Here is a 24806-nt window from a genome sequence, read left to right as displayed (position 1 = left end):
TGTCTTATTTGTAAGTCCTCTTGAGATCAACTGGTTTTCTCTTGGATGCATTTCATTTCCCTCCTTAGTAAATGGGGAATATTATTCTTGCTCCCTTCTACCGGTAAGGAGAGAACTCAGAAGTTCAGGCTAGTCTGTTTTTTGCCTGCACAGGCCAAGTGGCCTCTTTAAATCTTCTGCTGCCGTGTCGCCTTGAAGCGCCTCTTCTGCAGAAGAGGGCACTAGTCTGAAAGCTGATCACAGCATTGCAAGTACATAGCAAGAAATAAGCACACACACAAACATAAGCAGATTTGATGGCTTCTGTTTGATTCAGCTGTGTGTGGCCATTTGTTATGTAGCGATAAAAAATACAACCAAGTAGAAAAGTCTAAGTATGCATGAAAGAGCTATGTAGAATGTCACGTGGTTATTGAAATTATATTTGTTTAGTTGGCATGGAAATATTCATGACGTATTATTAGGTGCAAAAGAAGCTGCAAGGTGTTCTCTTTGGTATATACATAATTACATGATAGACATTTGAATACACCAAGATAAAACTATGGAAAGACATACAATACGCTATTAAGATTGCTTTTCTGAAAGGAAATGACACCGCATTTGTATTTATTTTTCTTACTAAGATCATGCTGTACTTCTCTGATTTAAAATACTCAGTTTGTCACCGAGGCATAATTTAAACTGTTCTGTCTGATATATCTCCCCTTGGCATGTCAAAGAGGATATTCAAAAAAGAAACCATAAATATTTCAAAAAGAAACCATAACAACAAGATAGAGTAACAAAAATGAGTAAGAGATGCTGAAAATTCCTGGAGCGTTGAAAACATTGAAAATTGAATAGGGGAAAAGAGGTCAGATTTATAACCCTGAGGATTAAAGGTGAAAATTGTTCTACCCATGAAAGCCCTAGGAGATTCAAAAACACAGAACGACCTGGGGAAGTCACACAGGCAACTTAATAAATTAAAGCTTTTATAACAAGAAAGACTTTTTTCAATCTCATCTGTGCATACAAAGAAAATGTGTTTCTATTCTATTGTAAAGCCGTTGATGATTTCCCCCTAAATACTTAGGGGTATTGGAACATGGGAATGAAGCAGAAAATAGCTTTCAGTGAACGAAAATTCCCTATCAGAGAGGAACAACAATAAAAAAAGAGTAAAAGAGATTTACCAGGGGGCAAATGTCACAGTCCCTTCTGATGGAAGTCATTCTTCTCCTTTGGGGGACACAAAAGTCCTTGACCCACTGGGCACCCATCCAGCCACACTTATTTAGAGGTAGCATTCCCATTTTAAAGGGTAAGCATCAACTCAATTTCTGTTTTAACTTTAAAATTGTTCAGCTTTATTGAGTTATAGTTGACCAAAGGAATTTTATTTATTTAAGGTGTGCAACTTTATATTTTTGATGTATGTGTTCACTATGACAAGATCACCATAATCAAGCTGATTAACATATTCATCATCTCACTCAGTCAACATTGCCTGCCTTCTTCCCTCCCTCCCTCTCCCCCTCCCTCCCTCCATCCCTCCCTCCCTCCATCCCTCTCTTCCTCCTTCCTCCCTCCCTTCCTTCTTCCTTCCTTCCTTCCTTCCTTCCTTCCTTCCTTCCTTCCTTCCTTCCTTCCTTCCTTCTTTCTTGTGATGAGAATGAAAGATCCATGTTGTTAGACAATTTCAAATATGCAATATAGTATTGTTAACTATATAGTCCCCATGCTGTTTTCTAAATCTACAGAAACTATTTATCTTGAATAACTGATATTTTATACCATGTGACCACCATCTCCCCATTTCCCCTCACTCCATAGCCCCTGGAAACTATCATTCTACTATCTGCTTTGTGAGTTTGAGTATTTCAGATTCCACATTTCAGTAAGATAATATATCTGACGTTGTGTGCCTGGCTTATTTCCCTTAGCATAATCACCTCCAGTTTTCCCTACGTTGTTGTAAATGGCAGGATTTCCTTCTTCCTTAAGGCTGAATAATCTTCCAATATATATTCCATATATTTTTGCTTGTTTCACATTTTCTTTAGTCATTTGTTTTTTGATGGACATTTAGACATTGAAGTTGTTTCTATATGTTGCCTGTTGTAATTAATGCTGCAGTGACAGGAGAGTGAAAATATCTCTTTCACATATAGTGATTCCATTCACTTTGGATTTATTTACATACTCAGAAGTGGGATAACTGGATCATATGATAGTTCTTGTAAATTGTTGAGGAAACTTTATACTGTGTTTTTTTTAATATAATGGCTATACCAATTTACATTTCCACCAACAGTGTCCAGTGGTCCATTTTCTTCCCACCCCTGCCAACACTTATCTTTCATCTTTCATCTTTCTTATAATAGTCATTCTAACAGATGTGAAGTCATATCTCATTAAGCTTTTCATTTACGTTTCCTTGATGATTAGTGACATCGAACAGCAGTGTACCCATTAGCCATTTGTATTTCTTTTGAAAAACATCTATTTAGATCCTTTGCATTTTTTAAAGATTGGATTACTTGTTTTTTGTTTGTTTTTTGTTTGTTTGTTTTGTTACTGAGATGTATCAGTTTCTTTTAGATTTTCGATATTAAGTCCTTATTAAAAATAAAGTTTGCAAACATTTTCTCCTATTTCCAGGGTTGTCTTTTTACTGTTGACTGTTTTCTATGCTGTGCAGAAGCTTTTTACCTTGATTCAATTCCATTTGTCTGTTTTTATTTTGTTTTCTGTGTTTTGGTGCCATATCCAGAAAATCATTGCCAAGACCAATTTCAAGAAGTTATCTCTATGTTTTCTCCTACATTTGTCCTGTTTATTCCGTCTCTCTCTCCCTCTCTCTCTCTCTCTCTCTCTATATATATATATATATATATGTCTGTTTTTATACTATTTTGATTATTGTGGCTTTGTAATATATTATGAAATCAAAGTGTGATGCCCCCATTTTCGTTCTTTTTGCTTATTTGTTTTGACTATTAAGGGTCTTTTGTGTTTCCATATGAATTTAGAGGTTTTGATAAGGATTTTATTGAATCTGTGCATCACTTTGGGTGTTGGGGACATTCAAAAAATATTAATTCAACTCATTTTTTTAAACACAAAAGACAGGAGTTAAACAAATTGAATAATTATCCATTACAGAGAAACAAAGATAATTCAGATAAAATAGAATAATTTAAATTAAAAATCTAATTTGCTGACACTGAAATCTGAGATTTTACTGCATTCATTAAACAGGAGTAGACTGAAATGAAGAGTAAAGTTTTCAAGGAACAAAAAAAATTGATTTCTAAAATCAGGGTTGCCTGGGTGGCTTAGTCGATTAAGCATCCGAGTCTTGATTTCAGCTTGGCTCATGATCTTGTAGTTTGTGAGTTCAAGCCTCTTATCAGGCTCTGTGCTGACAGCATGGAGCCTCTTGAGAATCTCTCTCCCCCTCTCTCTCTGCCCCTCCCTGCTCTCTCTTTCTCTCTCACTCAAAAAATAAATAAACTAAAAAAATTTAATAAGAAAATAATAAATAAAGTAAGATGTTGAAATTAAAACAAATAATAATCAGTGGCCTGAATTATGTGATGGTCATACCTGAAGATTAAGTTGGTGATCTAGCAAATAAAGCCAGGGACATCTTACTTTGTGTAGTGCAAACAAGACAAGTGGAAAAGCATATATGACATAGTAATAGACATGGATGATCAACTAGAAATATTTTTCTTCTGTTCTGGGAAAAAAAGATATATACATATTTTAAGTTTATTTATTTATTTTGAGAGACAAGGGGGCAGAGGGGCAGAGAGAGAGGGAGAGAAAGAATGCCAAGCAGGCTTCTTGCTGTCAGCGCACATCCTGATGCAGGGCTAGATATCACGAACCATGAGCGGAAATCAAGAGTCAGATGCTTAACCAACTGAGCCACCCAGGTGCCCCTCCCCCCGCCACACAAAGAATATATTGAACAAAAGAAAACCTGGGTTTTCAACTTGAAAAAATATAAATAAGCACCAAGCAGGAAAACTAATTAATTAACTAATTTGAGAACCCACATTCAAATTTCCTTGGATAATGAAATTTTAAAATGTAATGTAAAAAAGAGATAAGTTTTGGGGTACCTGGGTGGCTCAGTTGGTTGAGCATCTGACTTCAGCTCAGGGCATGACCTTGTGGTTCATGAGTTGGAGCCCCACATGGACTTATTGCTGTCAGTGAAGATCTGGATTCAGATCCTCTGTCCCCCTTGTCTCTGCCCCTCCCCAACTCGTGCTCTCTCAAAAAAAAAAAAAAAAAAAAAGAGAGAGAGAGAGAAGTGTTTAAGGACAAATATTTCTCTGAATTACAGTTTTCATGAGCAAAGATACAAATGAAAAAGACAATGGAAAACTGTATAAAAATTCTTTCATTGCAGCATCGTGATTATCAATAAAATATTAGAGAAAATCATTTTTCTGATATGAAAATACTTAGAAAATTTCAGACATGGAAAGACTAGGAAAAATCAACAACCATATCTACTGCCAAAGCATGAATATACTAGAGGTATTTATTATTAAGAACTTTAGCAAATTACTAAACTACACAGTATTTCTAGAAAGAAGGATATTTGGATTTAGAAAATGAGTAGAAAATATGCCATATGCCTTAAGAACTGTGAAAAAGCATTTGGTCTTGATTCTGTTAACATTCTCATTTTTGTGATAAAAGCTTGGAAATCTAGACATTTTCATCGTTTCACATTATTCAAGTAACATTAATGGGTTTTGCAGAGAATAATTTTTGTGTCATCAAATAGTGCTTACCTTTGACTTTTTAAAATAATTTATGGACATAAGGTAAGACTAACAAAATGAGAATGAGCAAAGGCTATTTACTCAGAGTTTGCTATAACAAGACCATTAACCACAATCACTCACTTGCATTTTTGCACAGACTCCAAAGCAGGCCGAAGAGTTGGAAAGGTTTATAGTGAACCAAAGAGAAAGTTTTGAGTATGCCATGATTGGAGGAGTTGTCATAGAGAAACTGTAGGTGGGTGACCTAGAAGCAGAGCGTTGTATATGATTGGAGGAGAAAGGGGGGCGCCTGGGTGGCTCAGTCAGTTGAGCGTCCGACTTCAGCTCAGGTCACGATCTCGCGGTCCATGAGTTCGAGCCCCGCGTCGGGCTCTGGGCTGATGGCTCAGAGCCTGGAGCCTGCTTCCGATTCTGTGTCTCCCTCTCTCTCTGCCCCTCCCCCATTCATGCTCTTTCTCTGTCTCAAAAATAAATAAATGTTTAAAAAAAAAATTTTTTTTAAATAAAAAAAAAGGAAGGGGAGAAAGGTGTAGAGAAATTGCAAGTTATTGATTAAGTCCTGGCCATTTGGGGCTGAATGTTATTATTTAACTTCCTGGATTGTTGGTAAGGTGAATCATTTAACTTCCTAGACATATGACTTACGGAGAATAAATAGCCTGGTTCCTGGGCTGGTTATTGTAGATAATGGGTTGGTTTCTTGGGCTGTTTGCTACAAACTGTGAGTCAGAGTTCTGTTTTAATTTATGGTCTCAACGTTGCCCATTTATATACAGTCTCTCAAATAAAACCTTAGAAAAAGCATAAAAGATGTAATATAATGTATACCATCAAAGAAAGCCATAGAAAATCATAAGTCATGATATACTATGTACCACATAGACTTAAATCATGTAACTGACAAAAATTATGAGTGAAAAGGTGATAAATTATACATATTTTCTCCAAAATCATTAGGAGCATACTATTTGCTACCTAAAATTATTGAAGTAAAATATAGCATTACTTAATTTTAATTATTAATTAAAACTAATAATGTAAAGGGTGCCTGGATAGCTCAGTTGGTTAACCATCTGACTTCAGCTCAGGTTATGATCTTACAGTTTGTGAGTTTGAGCATCACATCAGGCTCTGTGCTGACAACTGGGAGCCTAGAGCCTCATTCAGATTCTGTCTCCCTTTCTCTCTGACCATCCCCCACTTGTATTCTCTCTCTCTCTCTCTCTCTCTCTCAAAAATAAATGAATAAACAAAAAGTAAATAAATAAATAAAATTAATAATGTAATTAAATTGCATGATGCAAGAGGTGTTGGGAGGTAATTGTGATGCAATGAATCCTTCATGTTTAATTATGGTATAGCAATGAATACTTTTCAGTTGTGATACAATCAGAAAATTTTAAATTAGAATGAAAGAACAAGCAGTAGGACAAAGAGTTGGTATACCCAAACAGTGGATCTGGTGAGAGTGAGCATAGAAACTAAGAAGTAAAGAGGCTTCTAATTGTATATATGCACATTTTTTTCTAGTTTATTTGGGGGGGGCTACTTAAAAATATACAGATTAGGGGCACCTTGGTGGCTCAGTCAGATGAGCATCTGACTCTTGATTTGGGCTCGGGTCTTGATCCCAGGGTCATAGGATCAATCCCCACATTGGGCTCTTCCCTGAGAGTGGAGCCTACTTTAAGGTTCTCTCTCTTTCCCTCTGTCCACTTTCCCTGCTTGTGCTCTCTCTCTAAAATTAAAAATATATATACATTTGCATATATGAATATTTAATATAATACAAATTCACCTGAAATAATATTGCACTATTCAGAACAATGCTGAATTTAGTAAAATTTTTTATTTTTCAAATAGAATTTTCTCCACTGAAAATTAAAGCAATTTATAGATGTAATTTCTAATGTTTGTTAAGAAACTGATATTAAATCCACAGCAGTGCAATGAGCTTAATTAGCACATCTGCTAAATTAAAGAAACGACTGGTGAACACTTTGAGAAATATTGAAGTTTTTAATTATGTGCGTATATATATATTAAATTTTCATGCATATATGAACATTTTCTCCACTTCAAAAAACAATTTTCTCTCAAAATCTCATAATTTTATTTTGCATAGAATGAACAACTCTCTGAAGTACGTATTTGTCAGATTCCCATATGTTGACTAATTTAACGTTTGAATGCAAAGAACACAGATTTTCATTTAAAAGTACTCACTGTATTAGAATTGAGTACAGAACCTAACCTTTGTATCTGGTCAAGTATAGTCGTTACTCAGAAAAGCAATGCAAGGTAGCTGGGGAGAGACCCGTTAATACCGAATGTATCACGCAGAGTTTAAGCAGGAAAACAAAATCCACTGTTAATTAGATCAAGAGCAGGAATCACATATGTGGAATAACTTACAAAAATGAAAGAGGTAAAAAACCAATGAAGTTGCAGGTCATGAGGCAACCAGCGAAGGAGTCCTGTATCCCTAGGGCTAGAAGAGTCGTGTTACCTGACCCTAGAAGCTGGGCTTTGTTGCGTGGATCCGGGGAAGAAGGGAGCTCAGAGGGGGCTGAAACCATTGCAGAAGTGCACACTGCCAGAGATACCACCCTAAGCAGAAAGAGGGAGGGAGGGGGGTGGGGAGGTAGACGGAACGGAAATAGGCACACCTTTCCTTCTGCATTGCAGTTTTCCTCTAGTCCCCACCTTTGTTTAGGTGGTAAGGAAGATTCTAGAAGGGCACAGCAGTATTGTCAGTACCTGGAGATTACTTCTGCTAAGTAGTCCAGACACATCTTTATGTTACAAGATGTCTTTATTGACTTGGCCTTTCACCATGTGAGCAGAGGGTAGAAATTTAATGCTACCTCTCCCCCAAATAGATGCAGTTGGATGGCCATTACATACCATCAAGGAAACACGCACACACACACACACACACACACACACACACACACACACACACACACAAAGGTGAAGACACTGTAACTATTGAACTCAATGGAACTATTAAACTCCATCATGACTGGTTGGAGAAATAGATGGTAGAGGAAAGAATGTCACATATCAACACAGATAAGACCAGGCTTGAATTCCGCCTTTTCTAAATGTCAGCTACACAACCTTTTTGGACCTCCATGCCCTCATCTGTAAAATGGCATTAAATGTAATTTTCTCAGTAGATTGATCTAATTATTCAATTAAATGACAGAGGGATACCTGGGTGGCTCAGTGGGCCAAGCGTCCGACTTCGGCTCAGATCATGATCTCACAGTTTGTGGGTTTGAGCCCCGCATCGGGCTCTGTGCTAACAACTCAGAGTCTGGAGCCTGCTTCAGATTCTGTGTCTACCTCTCTCTCTGCCCCTCCCCTGCTCACACTCTGTCTCTCTCTCAGAAATAAAGAAACCTAAAAAAATTAAATTAAATGTCATAGAGCAGAGTGTTTTTCATATAATTGGTACTAAATTCATGTTATTTCCTGAATTATTATTCTTTTTCTTTTTAAGGAATATACAATAAAATTTACTTGAATAATGTGAAATTTCACATTATGCAGTTCCATAAAAGGGATCTAATTGAAAGTACACAGAACTTATGATGGCCATGATTTAAAATACACAGTTACAGGGGTACCTGTGTAGCTCAGTCTATTAAGCATCTAACTCTTGATTTCAGCTCAGATCATGATCTCACTGTTTTGGGTTTGAGCCCTGTGTCAGGCTTTGAGCTGACAGCACGGAGCCTGCTTCAGATTCTGTCTCCCCCGCTCTCTCTGCCCCTCCCGTACTCACACTCCTCTTCCTTCTCTCCCCCCCTCTCTCTCAAAAATAAATATATAAACTTTTTAAAAATAAAAAAAATAATACACAGTTACAATAGTGATTTTTGTTTTGGCACCAGATGTTTCAGAAGTGTTCTTGCAGAAGGATTTTTTAAAAATCCAATGACTCCTGGGTGAATACTCAAAGCTTTATCAAATTACACAATGGCTAGAATCCTGTGTTATTGCTCTGTTGGTGAAATTACAGTCCTCCTGTGTAGAATGAAATTTTAGTTGTATCTTGATGACTATTGCTTTTTCACACTCCCTGGAAAAATCTTCTGAGAATTAAGCCCTAAGAGATTCCTTCAGAGAGATTCTCTGCCTACATAAATCCTTAGCTTATTTTTACTCAGAGTTCTTGCTCAACATTGATTCACTTGATATTTTAACAGAGCTGTGAACCCTGACAAATCATGCATAACGATTTGCAATCTCAGAGAATATATGCTTGTATTAAAATGCCTTATTAAATATTTCAGATTGGTCTTTAGAGACTTTCAAAAAGTCCACTCTTTCTGCTTCTCCATTGATATGTAACTTTCTAAAATGTGTGCTATTTATAAAGCTGTAGTACAAAAAAGAAACCAAATGAAAAGAGTGACACAGAGCAATTCCCAAAGGAAACAAGGCTTAAATTTTATTGCAGAAAAGATATCTTGAAAGCTTTTTTATGTACTTTAATCTATTTTTTTTCAAATTTGTATAAAACATCAGCTGAAAGGTACTAATCCCTAGCATGGGAACAGTTAAGTATGTGCCACAGGAAATATTTAAGATGAAAATTTTGTACACTAAATAGCCAGTGAAGCTTTAAAAAGCTTTTGTGTTTTTTTTTTTTTTAAATAGGAAATAGTTGTAAAATTAAAGCTTATAAAGCACTTTTAAAGTTTTCTTTGATTGGAAGCCAGTTATAAACAGAAGGGGCTACCAGTTGAATATATATTGACCAATATATAATAATTTCTAGAAAAAATAGATTATTTTAATATTGTAGAATAATGGAATTTTTGTCATCACTTCATATATTTTCATTTGGAAATACAGCATTATAAAGAATAATAATTTTTCCACTATGCATATAACTGGGGGACATAGTATGAATAAAGGAATTGAATTGTCCAATGTGGGATAAATACTTCTTCTTAGAATAAATACTGATTTGTTTTCTCTTTTTAACCAGGAAGAAAAACTCTTCATTAACATAACCAATATATCTCATTAATTTACTTAAAAAATGCCAAAAAGTATATCACTAGTAGTGCCTAATGTTTTAAAAAAGTCAGACACCATTAATTTCTACCTAATTTTATCAACTTGTGAGAATAACTTTTATTGTATCTCATTTATGATATAGCTGGTATCACATAGCATAGGGAATTACCATCTTTGTGTGTGTGTGTGTGTGTGTGTGTGTGTGCGCGCACGCGCACGCATCTGTAACTTGTAACTGTAGATTCTTTGACAGATTCAGTTAAAGAACACCTGTAAATCCTGAGAATAAATGTAATTTCTTCCCACTGCCACTGTAACACATTTTATTAGTTTGCTAAGGCTCCTGTAAGAAAGTACTGGCAGCCAAGCAACTTAAACAACAAAACAAATTTTGTTTCCCTGTTCTCAAAACTAGAAGTCTGAGGACTAAAGTGTTAGCGGGGTCATGTTTCCTCCTAAAGTACTGGAAAGAGATTTGTCCCAAGCCTCCCCTTCAGCTTCTAGTGCTTTGCTGGAAATTTTTCCTTTCAGTGCTTGTTTAAGAATCACCCCAATATCTGTCTTCATCTTCATGTAAAGTACTCTGTGTGCATGCATGCGTGCATGTGTGTGTTTCCACATTCCTCATTTTTATAAGGACACCAGCCGTATTAGAGTAGTAGGACTTTATCTTAATTAATTATGCCTACAGTGACCATATTTCCAAATAAGATGGCCATGACGTCCTGGAGTCTAGAACTTCAACACATGAACGTTGAAGGGAACCAATTCAACTCATAACAGACACCCTGAAGGGTTCTATTTTTTAGGTTATCTATTTTTTAATGAAAAAAAAAGTTTTTTTTTCCTAATGTAAAAGAACTCCCCAAAGCACTTAATGTTCTTAAAATGTCGCCATCTAGGTTTCAGATACGTAAGAAAGTAAGATATGTATATATTTTTCTTTGGGCCTGAAACTTCCCTACCAATTCTCCTTGTAAGAAATCCTTGAACAATTGGGCAAGGGACTTATTTTCCATCCTCGCTATTTATTTTGACCCTTACTGTATCAGGGGCAGGCTGATTTTTGGTTGGGCTATATGGTGTACATATATGTGTGTTCCCTTCAGCCAGCAATCTGTGTATACAGAGTGGTGTCCTCATACCTTCAGATGCCACCAAAGTAGAGTGATACAGGTAATTTCCTCTCCCTTGCTTCATGCACATTAGAATTGCCCAACACCTATGAGACCTATTCTATAGAGATGTGTATAACTGTTAATGACCATACATTTTGACCAGGATGTAAAGTTATTATATTTGCTTTCTCTTCCCAGGATCCCTTCTCTGCTCATTTCTTGATGCTACTTTAAACCATCACTTACATAGTACCAGCAGGCTACCTTTCTTTCTTTTCTTTCTCCTTTTCTTATTGTTCTTTATTTCACTTGTCACTCCATTCATGCCTTTCAGCTTTCATGTAACAAGACTGAACTTTTATAGACACTTTAAGCCAAGCAGAAGAATTTTTTTTTCTTTTTTTTTTTTTTTTTTTGTCATGTGGTGACCCAGCCTATTACCGCAAATGAGGTGTGATCTTGCACAATTTGTCTTTATCAGATTTCTGTATGGAATGGTTGACTGGGGACTGTTTTTAAGACATTAAAAACTGTTTAAAACCTGAATAACTATTCCAAGGCCAGAGCAAATTTTAAAACCTGAGGATTTTATAAGTGTGGCTCCTTAAAAGATGACTATTTTTTTAAATTCTTTTAATGTTTATTTATTTTTGAAAGACAGAGTGAGAGAGACAGAGCACAAGCTGGGGAGGGGCAGAGAGAGAGTAAGACACAGAATCTGAAGCAGGCTTCAGGCCCTGAGCTGTTTGCACGGAGCCCGATGTGGGGCTCGAACCCACCAACTGCAGAGATCATGACCTGAGCCAAAATTGGACGCTTAAACAACTGAACCACCCAGGTGCCCCAAAGATGACTATTATTCTAATACTTTCTATCTATACTCTTCTCTCCTATCTGAATCTCAGTAACCCCTATCTGTCAGGTGTGATCAGTATTTTTCCTATCAGATCAAAGATTTGACCGATATAATTTTATAACACGTTAGCCACATCGTGGGCTTTTTACAGAGCTTGTCTGGGCACTTACTACGTATTTCAATTTTTTTTTTCAGTGTGGCTCCAACAAAAATGGCTCCTAAACCTACTTTTATTTGTAGACTTATTTATTTGGAAATTGGTATTCTCTGAACAGGTTGGAGAGATAAATATGAAGTATTCAATGAATTTTGTGACATCACAGAAAAACTCATTAACACTCTATAAGCATCATACTAATAATTAGAACTAGGAGTGAAAGAGGCAGTGAACAAACTCACTCCTCTAAGTGTAATGGAGCTAGGACGTGCAGTGCTGCAATGAGGAAAATCATGGTGCCCACGCAAGCCTAAACAAGGCTTTCTAAGAGTGGAATATCATTGAAGCAAGGGAATATTTTGTCTTTCATTTGAACTTTTAATTGTGAGATTATGGATTCACATGCAGCCATTAGAAATGATATGGACAGGGGCTCCTGGGGGCTCAGTCGGTTGAGGGTCCAACTTTGGCTCAGGTCATGATCTCATGGTTCATTGGTTAGAGCCCTGCGTTGAGCTCTGTGCTGACAGCTCGGAGCCTGGAGCCTGCTTCTATTTCTGTGTCTCCATCTCTCTCTGCCCCTTCTCTCTCTCTCTCTCTCTCTCTCTCTCAAGAATAAATAAACATTAAAAAATTAAAAACAAAAAGACACGATATGGACAGATCCTTTGTATCCTTAACTCAGTTTTTTTCAGTGATGTAACATACAAAATTATCATCTTGAAAAACTATACAAAATATCCAGGTAGTCGAAATTATTTGATCTTCAAATCTTATTTAGATTTCCCCCCAGTTTTACTTGGATGAATGTTTAGTTCTATGTAATTTATCACCTGTGTATGTTTACGTAGCCACACCATCATCAAAATACTGAACAGTTCCAACATTATGAGGATCCTTCCTGTTGCTGTTTTATATGCCAATCTCACTTACTTCCATCTCTTCTCCTTGAAACTGGCAACTACTAATCCATTATCAGTTTCTAAAATTTCATCAACTCAAGAATGTGAAATGGACAGAATCTTACAATATGTCACCTTTTGGGATTGTTTTTTTTTTTTTTCCCCCACCAGGTATAATCCCCTAAAGATTCATCCACCTTGTTGCATATATCAACAGGGTGTTATTTTTATTGCTGAGTAGTATTCCATACTATGAATGCACAGTAATTCTTTAGCTGTTTTTCCCAGTAGAGTTCATCCGGGATGTTTCCAGTTTGTGGCTACTACAAATAATGTTGCTGCGAATATATATGAATATTTGCAAACACGGTTTTAGGTGAACATACATTTTCATTACTTTAGCATCAATGCCCAAGAGTACAATTTGCTGGGTTGTGTGGTAAATGTGTGTTTGATTTTATAGAAATCTGCTAAATGTACACTTCCACCTGCGGTGTACAAGTGACCTAGTTTCTGAGTGTTCTTGCCGCATTTAGTGTCACCACTGCGTTTTTTCATTCTTAGAGATTACTTTTAGACATCACACAGTCCTCCTCTTCTGAGTATGCGTAGCTAGTTACCATATTTCCACTTATAATCTCAATGTAAAACTGCTACTTAGAGGCCAGAATCCTAACATATTGTTAAAAGTCCGTATACATTTATAATCTGCTAATAAGGATTCTCAGGTGAACACGGCAGACTAATTCTATGAAGTTTTCTAGTATCCCTTGAAGAACAAGCTTTGCTTAAAGTTGCATCTGCATTTCCACTTGGAAGTAAAATCTTTGTCGTTAAACAGATATTTGACCCTTAGTAAGTGCCATACCTAAATAATTGAAGTCATGACTAAAATTAAAGACTGAAAATTGTCAGTGCCTCCATAGTCAAGGACCAAAATGAATGCAGGATTGCACACAGGCTTACTTGATTGTGGAAATATTTTGTTTGCTACATAACATGAATTAGTAGTGGAATCTTTTCCAGTTAGGCAGAATAAAATATCAAGTATGCACTATTAGATGATTCATCAAGTACATTTTATGAATAAATGAGAGCTCTTCACCCACTAATTTTACAGTGATGTTACATAGCCCTTAATAGATGGTTGTCTTGTTATTCCTAGATCAGTTTTCATTGGGGAATAACTAAAATATGATATAAATGTATCTAATTATGCAAACAGTATTTTAATAAACATAAAAGAAACCAGCATAATTCATCCACGAATTTTACTACCTCAAAATACAATATTTTAAAGTTACACTTTAAAGTACACTTTAGGGGCGCCTGGGTGACTCAGTGGGTTAAGCGTCCGACTTCGGCTCAGGTCATGATCTCGCGGTCCGTGAGTTCGAGCCCCGCGTCGGGGGCTCTGCACTGACAGCTCAGAGCCTGGAGCCTGTTTCCGATTCTGTGTCTCCCTCTCTCTCTGACCCTCCCCCATTCATGCTTTGTCTCTCTCTATCTCAAAAATAAACAGTTTTATAAAATAAAATAAAATAATAATAAAAATAAAAATAAAATAAAATAAAATAAAAATAAAAATTTTATAAAATAAAAATAAAATAAAAATTAAAAAATTAAAAAAAAAAGTACACTTTAATTAAAAAAAAACAGCAAAATAGGCATATTTTGATACTCATTGTAGAAAGATGATTAGGTTGGTACTGTTTATAAGAATCTAAAGGAATGAAAACTGAGCCTTGGAGACCAGTCAGGAGACTCATTAATAGTCTGTGTAAGAAATAAAAAGGGCATAAATGAATGAAAATGGTTTGAACGTGCTGTTTTGATGCCATTGATAATTTAATGTCAACTCACCCACATTCCAACCTAATCACAAACCATCCCACCTCCCATTTCCTGAATCATCATGTAACATGCAACATATGTCCTCACCATACCTTTAACTTTACCCCATCATTGCGTACCCGCTTGACCCTTGATCATCAACCCAACCCAACCCCAATTATGTGAGTGTCAGAGGAAGCTCTCCACAGTGTTGACAGCACAGAAAGAACTATGTTAAAATGTTGGAGACCAAATATTCTATGTCGGCCTCTCATTTGGTACAGTTGTGGTCATGGGAAAAAAGCAAGGGACAGGTTTGATAGATAAATCCAAGAATTAAATTTAGTAGGATACGTCTCTTATAGCATTCCATAGGTATTGAAGAATAACCTTTTTCTGTGTACAGAGCATGTGCTAAATGTTACCACACACTAAAATTTGTTTTCCTGAATTCACAGGTACCTCTGTTCTACAGGTGACAGCTACTGATGCAGATGACCCTACCTATGGAAACAGTGCGCGGGTGGTTTATAGTATTCTCCAGGGACAGCCCTACTTCTCCGTAGACCCTAAAACAGGTTAGTGCATCTGTGTGCAATTTATGTGCAGATGTGTGCTAAAATAAAAAAGAAACCAATATTTTTATCCCTGTGTACTCTCGTACATCGGAATTGTTATTTTAGCACATTTTAAAGTGTCCTCACTTTTTCTAAAATGAGGTAACTGAATCATTGAAGATAAAATAACTGTTTTTCTTAATATTTTGATTATCCGTCATTTATACCCATAGTAGTAAAAAGTTTATCTTTTCATATCCCTGCAACAATTACTCTCTGCTTAAAACAAATGTGGAGTATTACATCAAATGAGATTTTCAAGTGTATTTTTTATATTAATTACATATTAGTTTTAAGTCTTTGCCAAAAAGGGTAAATATTCATTGGATGTTTCCATATTTTATTTGAATTTGATTGTCACGTAAGTTGTCATATATTACATTGGGGGAACTACTGTGTCTAGAACTGACATTTTTTCGTAGTTGGAAATTTCTTCACTCTTCAAATATTGTCTTATATTAGAGAAATTAACTGAGAGTGAAGACAAAAACATAGAAAATGTGTTTTTTTTTTTTCAGGAAAAATAGGTATTCTGCTCTCTCTCCTCTCCTTTTTCTGTCCTAAACAATGATATCATGTTATGTGATGTCTAAATGGGAATGCATTATAGGATCATGTTACAGCAGCATAATCTAAAAACCACATAAAAGTTCATGGCCCCATTGACAAATAATTTGTTAATAAAAATGTGCTAAACATACATCGATTTCGAATGTAGCCAAATGTCCAGTAAGAAATGAGTTTCACATTTTACTCATAGTTTAAATTTTTTTTTTTTCAACGTTTATTTATTTTTGGGACAGAGAGAGACAGAGCATGAACGGGGGAGGGGCAGAGAGAGAGGGAGACACAGAATCGGAAGCAGGCTCCAGGCTCTGAGCCATCAGCCCAGAGCCTGACGCGGGGCTCGAACTCACGGACCGTGAGATCATGACCTGGCTGAAGTCGGACGCTTAACCGACTGCGCCACCCAGGCGCCCCTTTACTCATAGTTTAAAGATAGTCATGAGGCACAGATGAAGAGAGAGATCCAGGATATTCCAGAGGTTCCTAAATCCTTTCTAGTTACATTAGATTCATCCTGAATCAGATTAACATGTGGGATTATCAAGAAGTAATGGACACAGCCACATAACTAACACAGAAGAAAGCTATGTTTGGTTGTAATATCCCCTTATACTCACATAATTACATGGCATACAAAACATTTTTTAAGGGACCCTGCTTCATAAGTTTATGCATCTCAGGTTTGTTTACCACTATCTTAGATGAGGTACATCCAACTGAAAAGATGCTAGCGCATTCCCAGTAACTAATACCATTTGAATGCTAAGAGTATTGTCAGGATCATGTTTTCAAGAGAATTCCACCAGGTTATTTGTCTTCTTTCTTCCCCCGGTGTGCTCCAACCCATAAGTATATGGGACAATAATGGATCTCGGGCATACTGTTAACCCCTTAGTTATTATAATTTATGAAGAAAATAATGAAGAATATGTTCAGAGCTAGGTAAATGCAGAATACATACATACAAGTAGATCCTTGTATTATATGCATTATAATTATAAAATAAATATATAATAAAATGAAGTAAAAACTAAAAATCAGGAGATGATAAAAAATAATACAATGTGGGGCACCTGGGTGGCACAGTCGGTTAAGCGTCTGACTTCAGCCAGGTCACGATCTCGCAGTCCGTGGGTTCGAGCCCCGCGTCGGGCTCTGGGCTGATGGCTCAGAGCCTGGAGCCTGTTTCCGATTTTGTGTCTCCCTCTCTCTCTGCCCCTCCCCCGTTCATGCTCTGTCGCTCTCTGTCCCAAAAATAAATAAAAGTTGAAAAAAAAATAAAAAAAAAAATAATACAATGTGAACTAAAATAAGTATCAGATAAGCAACTTCTTGAGAGGTCTGGGGGACCCAGTTAGGTAGGCATCCGACTCTTGCTTTTGGCTCAGGTTATAAGCTCATGGTTCATAGGTTCGAGCCCTGCATTGGGCTCTGTGCTGTCAGCACGGAGACTGCTTGGGATTCTCTCTCTCCCATTCTCTCTGTCCCTCCTCCATTCATGATCTCTCTTTCTCTCTCTCAATACAAATAAAGAAGCTTAAAAATATAAATAAAAATATTTTATTTTTTAAAATAAAAAATCAGCAATAGTCAAGAATGGCATCTATTTATGAGTGATTCTCATGAGTTTTTACCACTCCTAACAAAGACTATTAGAAGAGTTATCTGGTTTAATATAGATGTACTTATATTTCGAGTTGAGTCAATTTTCACACAGCCTTCATATATTTTTATCCAATAAATAATGAATATTTCAAAGAAAAATATAACATTTCAGAACATTTCTGTTGTTAAATTCTATGTTTAATTTGCAGGCACATAAAAAATGAGACTAAAAAAGCCTACCTTTTAATTATATACAAGGAGCATACTAGATATTCTTTTCTTTTCAACACTTTTACAGCATTTTAGATATCAAAGGGTTTCTGCTACATGTTGCTAAAAAAAGGGTAGACATTGGGCTTGAAATCTTTCTCAAACACTTCTGCACTGATAACAGACATTCCACATGTAAGAGGACAGTGATGTTATACTGTAAATAATATAGTATAGTGCAGTAATTCATAACTGTTATTTTTCTAAAATACTAAGGTTTATTCCAGAATGATTTAAGGATACTTCATGACCAAATCCTAGGATGTTACGTAATATCATAATAAATTGGTTAAGTGACTTAAATTATATGCCCCTGTGTACTTGCATAGAAATTTAGAATAACAACTAAATCCAATGAGAAACTTCATGCAATGTTCTTAGCCCAGTCCTAGGAAAAATATAGGTAGGTAGTCAATTTCTAGTGTCCCTCCCCTTTTAAAAAAATGTTTATTTATTTTTGAGAGAGAGACAGAGTGCAAGTGGTGGACGGTCAGAGAGACAGGGAGACACAGAATCCAAAGCAGTCTCCAGGCTCTGAGCTGTTGGCACAGAGCCCGATGCAGGGCATGAACTCACAAACTGTAAGATCATGACCTGAGCTGAAGTCAGACACTTAACCAACTGAGCCACCCAGGTTCCCCATGTCCCACTTTTTTTTTAAGATTAAAAAGAATTTCCAAAATTGCATAGTGTGCCATCACAAGGGTTTGAAATAGTCTTAACTGAAACAGGAAAAAAAAATTGTTTGAAAGAATTTTTAGTCCACATTAACTATACAAAATGTGAATTCTACATATTATATATCGCTAAATTACATTTTTCAGGCATTTAAAGAAAGTTTTTTTAAGTATTCTTATTAAGAAAAATATACTTTTAGAAAATGTGGGATGACAATTTAAAAGAAAGTAAGTTAAAAAAATAAATAAAAGGAAGTAAGTTAGATGTGAAAATAACCAACATTTTATCCTTAGAAATGACTGTCCCAGCTGAAAATAGTGTCTCTAGATGAGATAAAGTGACATGCTGTCCAGGAAACAATTGTCATTAATGCACAAGTCCTGACCCACAATAGCTCTGATTCTCTAAAAAGACCTTTCCTTAACATCTTGTAGCAGAAATCAATCAGCTATAAAAATGCACTCAGGGGAAGGCCTCAGTGAGTTTCTTAGGATGTAATTGAACAAGGCTTTCAACATAGTTTCTCCAGTGTGCATGATGTAATTAAAGTCATCAGCAACTTTGTTTCTATTTAACCTTTTCAATTTTATTTTATTTTAACAATGAACAAAAAATTGCTTGTGGAAGATCACTATATATTTGGATAAAAGATGTAAAGCATCTTTAAAAGTTTTATGAATTTCAATGTTAATTTTGCAGAATTCCATATGAAACTCTACTTGAGAATGACTTTATTTTCCCAAACGCAATATTTTGCTGATCGATAGCCAAGCAGTTAAAATATTTAATTTATGGTCCAAAAAAACTGCAAAATGAGAAAATTTGTCCATAGTAGGATATATTTTGTCAATTTGTCTCATCCAATAGCCCTCTGTAATTGATATAACAACAATAATAATTGCACAAATAGTTGTAGATACATTTTTAAATAATTTCCTACAATTAGCTGCACATAGACAAAAATAGTGAGCCTAGTGCTGAAGAATTTTCTTTAGAGAAAAACTAATGCATTAATTCAGAACTGTGTCATGTTTCCTAATTACTGAGAGAAATTATGTATCACTTTATTTTTTTTAGAGAAGAGTTCTAAGAAGTTCCTGAAAGTGTAAGAGTGTATGGGGTTTAACACAAGAAGTTCATTTTAGATAGCATTTAAGAAATAGTTGACACCAGTGGTTGTTCACTCAATAACAATTTCCCACTTTGTTGGTCCTATTAGAATTCTAACTTTGCTCATTGTAGCAGCATACTCAATTAAGAAGCTAGATTTCCCAGCCTCCCTGTTGCTCTCGTGACACACTTCTAGCCAGTGAGCTATAAAAGAAACACCACTAGAGGCTTTTTGATATCTCTATATAGGTGCCAATGCTTCGTCGTTTTGGTTTCCCACCTTCTGGATTTACACATATGCATAATCCCTGGGGGTACAGCAACTGTCTTGTAATCGTGGGACAATGAGCACACAAGGTGAAAGTCGCATGGGAAAAACTGGTGAGCAAAAGCCTGGCAGTGAAGTCACTCTGAGTAATTTTTTTATGTGCAAACACATGCAGTGCTGATACCTGGACTTGTGTGAAACGAGCTTTGCAGACCGGTAAATCCCCTTCCCAGCACTGTGCACTTCCCACACAGGCGTAGACATGGAGCTCCTAGACGACTTTTATTCCTCTCAACCCAGGACACATGGTCCAGAGAGAGAGAGAGCGCAGTGCTTTCTGTATTTAAGGAGTCATTTTCAGTTCCACTGCCAATACTAAGCTGGAAAAGGAGATTGTTCACACTGACTCGAATATCAAGAGGTACCTTAATTGTTGATATTTGGGGGGAATCAGAGAATAGAACCAAAGATCATTTTCTCTGACACGCCACTGAATATGCATATGTGAAAAATAATTTTAACTGCCATCAAGATGTAGTAAGTAAACTATGTACAGTATAGACGTCAGATAACTCTCCTACTACTGCCTAGGTCCATCTGTGCTGTTACAAATGGCAAGATTTCATTCTTTTTTCAAGACTGAAAAATATTTCAGTATATTGTATTATTGTATGTGTGTGTATACACACACACACACACACACATATATATGTTACAAATGGCAAGAGTACATTCTTTTTTCATGACCGACAAATATTTATGTATATTGGTTTATTGTATGTGTGTGCATATATATGTACATATATACACATATAAATATATATGCACACGCACACATATATATAAACACGTATATACATATATATACATATATATGTTACAAATGGCAAATGTTCATTCTTTTTTCATGCCTAATATTTCAGTATATTATTTTATTGCATATATATACATTACATTTTCTTTATCCATTCATCCGTTGATAGATACTTAAGATGTTACCGTATCTTGGCCTTTGTCAATAATGTTGCAGTGAATATATGTATATATATTTTTTTCAAATATACATATATATTTTCAAATGAATGTTTTTGGTGTTTTTTTTTTTTATAAATATCCAGAAGTAGAATTGCTGGATCATCTGATAGATTTAATTTTAGCTTTTAGAGGAAACTTTATCCTGTTTTACATAGAAGCTGTACCAATTTTACATTCACACCGACAGCATAAAGGGCTTCCCTTTTGTTTACATTCTTACCAAAACTTATTTCTGGTCTTTTTGATAACATTCATTCTAAGAGGTGTGAGGTGATAGCCCATTGTGGTTTTGATTTGTATTTCCCTGATGATTAGTGATGTTGTACATCTTGGCCACCTGTATATTGGCCACCTGTATATCATGTTTGGGAAAATATTCAGGTTTTCTGCCCACTTAAAAAATTAGTATCACTAAAACACATTATATTAGTTTTAGGTGTACAGTATAATGATTTGACACTTGTGTCCACTGGGAAATGATGACCACTATTAAGTCACCATCCATCACCGTAATAAGTTGCAGCTGTTTTGTGTGTGTGTGATGAGAATTTTCAAGATGGACTCTCCTGGCAACTTTTAAATGTGCTCTGCCCACTTTTTAATTGGATTGTTTGGCTTTTTCTTTGCTATTGAGTTGTATGAGTTCTTCATGTATTTTGAATATTAACTCCTTATCAGACATAGGACTTGAAAATATTTTCTCCCATTCCATAGGTTACCTTTTCATTTTGTCATGGTTTCCTTTGCTGTGCAGTTGCTTTATAGTTTGGTGTAGTCTCACTTGTTTATTTTTGCATTTGTTGCTTTTATCTTTGTGTCAGAGTCAAAAAAAAAAATCATTGCCAAGACCTATGTCAAGAAAGATACGGCCTATGTTTTTTTCTAGAAGTTTTGTAGTTTCAGGTCTTATGTTCATCTTTTTAATTCATTTTGAGTTAATTTTTGTGTATGCTGTAAGAAAGCAGTCCAAATTCATTCTTTTGCATGTGGCTGTCCAGTTTCCCAAACCCCATTTATTGAAGACACTGTCCTTTCCCCATTGCATATTTTTTGCTTATTTGTTATGTATTAATTGACTATATATGTGTGAATTTATTTGTAGGCTCCCTATTCTGTTCCACAAATCTATATGTCTGTTTTTATGTCATTACAATATTGTTTTGGTTACTATAGCTTTATAATGTAGTTTGGCTCAGGTCATTATCTTGTGGTTCATGGATTTGAGCCCCACATTGGGCTCTGTGCTGAGTGGTTAGGATTCTGTGTCTCCCTCTCTCTCTGAGTCCCCGCCTTGTGTTTTTAATCTCTCTCTCTCTCTCTCTCTCTCTCTCTCTCTCTCTTTCAAAAATAAATAAACTTAAAAATTTTTTTAAAAGATTGCTTTGGTTATTTTGGGTCTTATGAACTTTAGAATTGTCTGTTCTATTTCTATGAAAAATGCCACTGGAATTTTGGTAGGGATTGCACTGAATCTATAGATTCGTCCTTTGGATAGGATGTATAGTTTAACATATTGATTCTTCTAAGCTATATAATGAAATGTATTTGCATTCATTTGTTCCTTCTATGTTTTTCACTAATTAGAGTTTTTAGTGTATGGATCTTCTACCTGCTTGGTTAAATTTATTCCTAAGTATTTTCTTCTTTTTTGATGCAATTATAAGAGTTTGTTTTACTAATTTTTCTTTCTGACTTTGTCATTACAGTATAGAGATGCAACAGATTTTTGCATATTGATTTTCTATCCTGCAACGTTACTGAATTCTTTTATTAGTTCTAACCATTTTGTTGGAGTCTTTAGGGTTTCCTATGTATAACAGCTTTTTGTCTGCAAATAGTAACAATTTTACTTTTTCCTTTCCAATTTGGATGCCTTTCACTTCTTGCATAATTGCCCTGGTTAGGACTTCTAGTACCATGCTGAATAAAAATGGTGAGAGTGGGTACCCCTGTCTTGCTCCTAGTATGAGAGGAAAAGGTTGTAGCTTTTTCCTGTTGAGTATTGTAGAAGTGCCGAGAACACTGAGTTCACCTTTGGCCTTCCATCTTGTTTTCTCCTTCTGGTGCATAGATGATGCCATTTTAGATAAGTAATGGAGATCCTCTGACCCACAGATGGCACAGACTCACGTAACTACACTGTGACCTCACTACCATGGCCATAATTCCTTAAGGACTGGGGGTTAAGGCCCAGGTAGCAACAGAGAATAGGGGCTGAGAGTAGCTGCTCTGGGTCATCTAACTGCCTGATTGCCCCATCAGTAAGTTACCCTGAATATAACTCTGCATAGTATTATGGAATGGCTTGCTTGGTTTTTTGGTATCAAACTATCTTCTCAGTCTGGCCCTCCTCCAACTTGTAATAATTTGCATACTTAGCAAGATACTGGAAAAGAAAACAAGCATGAGTAAAAAGACCAGGCCAGGCTAAAGCTCCTTGTCATGCCCAGGGTGAGCAAGGCGGGGGGGGGGGGCGCCTGGGAGCCCTTTACATGTAGGGGAAAACCAGGTTGGCCAGCCACCTCCATGTGGGGAATCTTGGTCAGGATTTCTGGGCATTTAGGACCAGTATGGCACCCCCCCCAAACACCTAAGGGATTGTTAGATACTCTATTCAAAATAGTAGGGAAAAAGCAGTAGAGAAGGGAAAGTGATCAAGCTATTGCAACCACAGCTTGGCCATTGCCCCATGCCTTAAGATTCACCACAAAAAAGGAATTATGAGTAAGGAGAGCATTGGAACAGATCCAAGAAGCATTGGCTCTGGAAAGGACATACAAGCTGCATGTTCCTCTAATACAGACCTCATGTCCAAAAGAATTCAAAGGCAGGAGGAACGGTTAGAAATTATGGCATGTAAGGTGTATGGGCACAAATTACCACACACTAGAGAGAGAACTGTTATATCTCAGGAGAACTGGGACTGGAAATCATGAGATCCCTGGGGTAATGACTCCTCTGATGAGGATATTATCATGGAGTGTTACAGAAACTGGTCTGGATCACCCAGCAGAACCAAGCAGCACGCAGAGATCTTGGAAGGCAGGAGGTTTATTTTACACCTGTGGGCTCAGGGGAGATCCTTCTCCAGAGGTCTGAGCCCGGAGCATAGCAGAGGGGACAACTTATAGTCTGTTACTTCTACATTCCTCATTAGTAGCAATTTGGCCCCAGAGGCAAGCAGGGTGGGAAGAAGAACCCGGAAGGGGAGTCTTCAGGCAGGGGCTGGAATTCACCTATGAGTCCTGTCGGCCAGCTTATAACAGATTTTTTCCCTATCAAGAGGAAGAAAATGATTTCCAGGAAGGAATTTTGATTCAAACAAAGACCCAGCCCACTCATGAGCCTGGGAATAACTGAGAAGAAATTCCTACTAGTCAGAAAACAATGAGGGAACATTCTGTAGCTGAATGGGTGGAGCTAACAGGCACTTTAAGCAAAAGGGCAGAGTTGTGTGTTACCACTCTTGGATACTGCAGGAGAGGGTGTTATGTTAAATGCATTTCAGATGTTAACAACGGCCTCGCCACTGCTGGACCTCCCTTGTGACAAAAACTATATACCCCAGGCATGGGTGAGAATAGCAGGTGCTTAGCTAATCTGATCGATTAGGTAAACGCTAGCATCAAGATAACCTGGCCTAGGGGCGCCTGGGTGGCGCAGTCAGTTAAGCGTCCGACTTCAACCAGGTCACGATCTCACGGTCCGTGAGTTCGAGCCCCGCGTCGGGCTCTGGGCTGATGGCTCAGAGCCTGGAGCCTGTTTCCGATTCTGTGTCTCCCTCTCTCTCTGCCCCTCGCCCGTTCATGCTCTGTCTCTCTCTGTCCCAAAAAGTAAATAAACGTTGAAAAAAAAAATTAAAAAAAAAAAAAAAAAGATAACCTGGCCTAGTGAAGGGGCTGTGTTCTCCCCTCTGTATCGCTGGAATTCTATGGAAGAACTAAAAGAAATTATACT

At 36.6% G+C, this 24806-nt stretch overlaps 1 protein-coding gene across 5 annotated transcripts in view; it reads left to right on the top strand.

The window, feature by feature from the left end:
* CDH18 (cadherin 18) overlaps positions 1-24806 on the top strand; it is a 1017877-nt gene that overhangs the window by 769520 nt on the left and 223551 nt on the right. For all 5 annotated transcript variants that reach the window (XM_086676364.1, XM_086676366.1, XM_086676367.1 and 2 more), the window contains one exon: positions 15158-15277. In XM_086676364.1, coding sequence (XP_086532490.1) covers positions 15158-15277 — 120 coding nt within the window. The remainder of the gene's footprint in view (positions 1-15157; positions 15278-24806) is intronic.

This window comes from Puma concolor, chromosome A1 (genome assembly GCF_028749965.1).
Source record: "Puma concolor isolate L17-30 chromosome A1, mPumCon1.1.hap2, whole genome shotgun sequence".
NCBI classification, from domain to species: Eukaryota; Metazoa; Chordata; class Mammalia; order Carnivora; family Felidae; genus Puma; species Puma concolor.
Note: the sequence above shows the minus strand (reverse complement) of the source record. Positions and strands in the feature narration are given on the sequence as shown.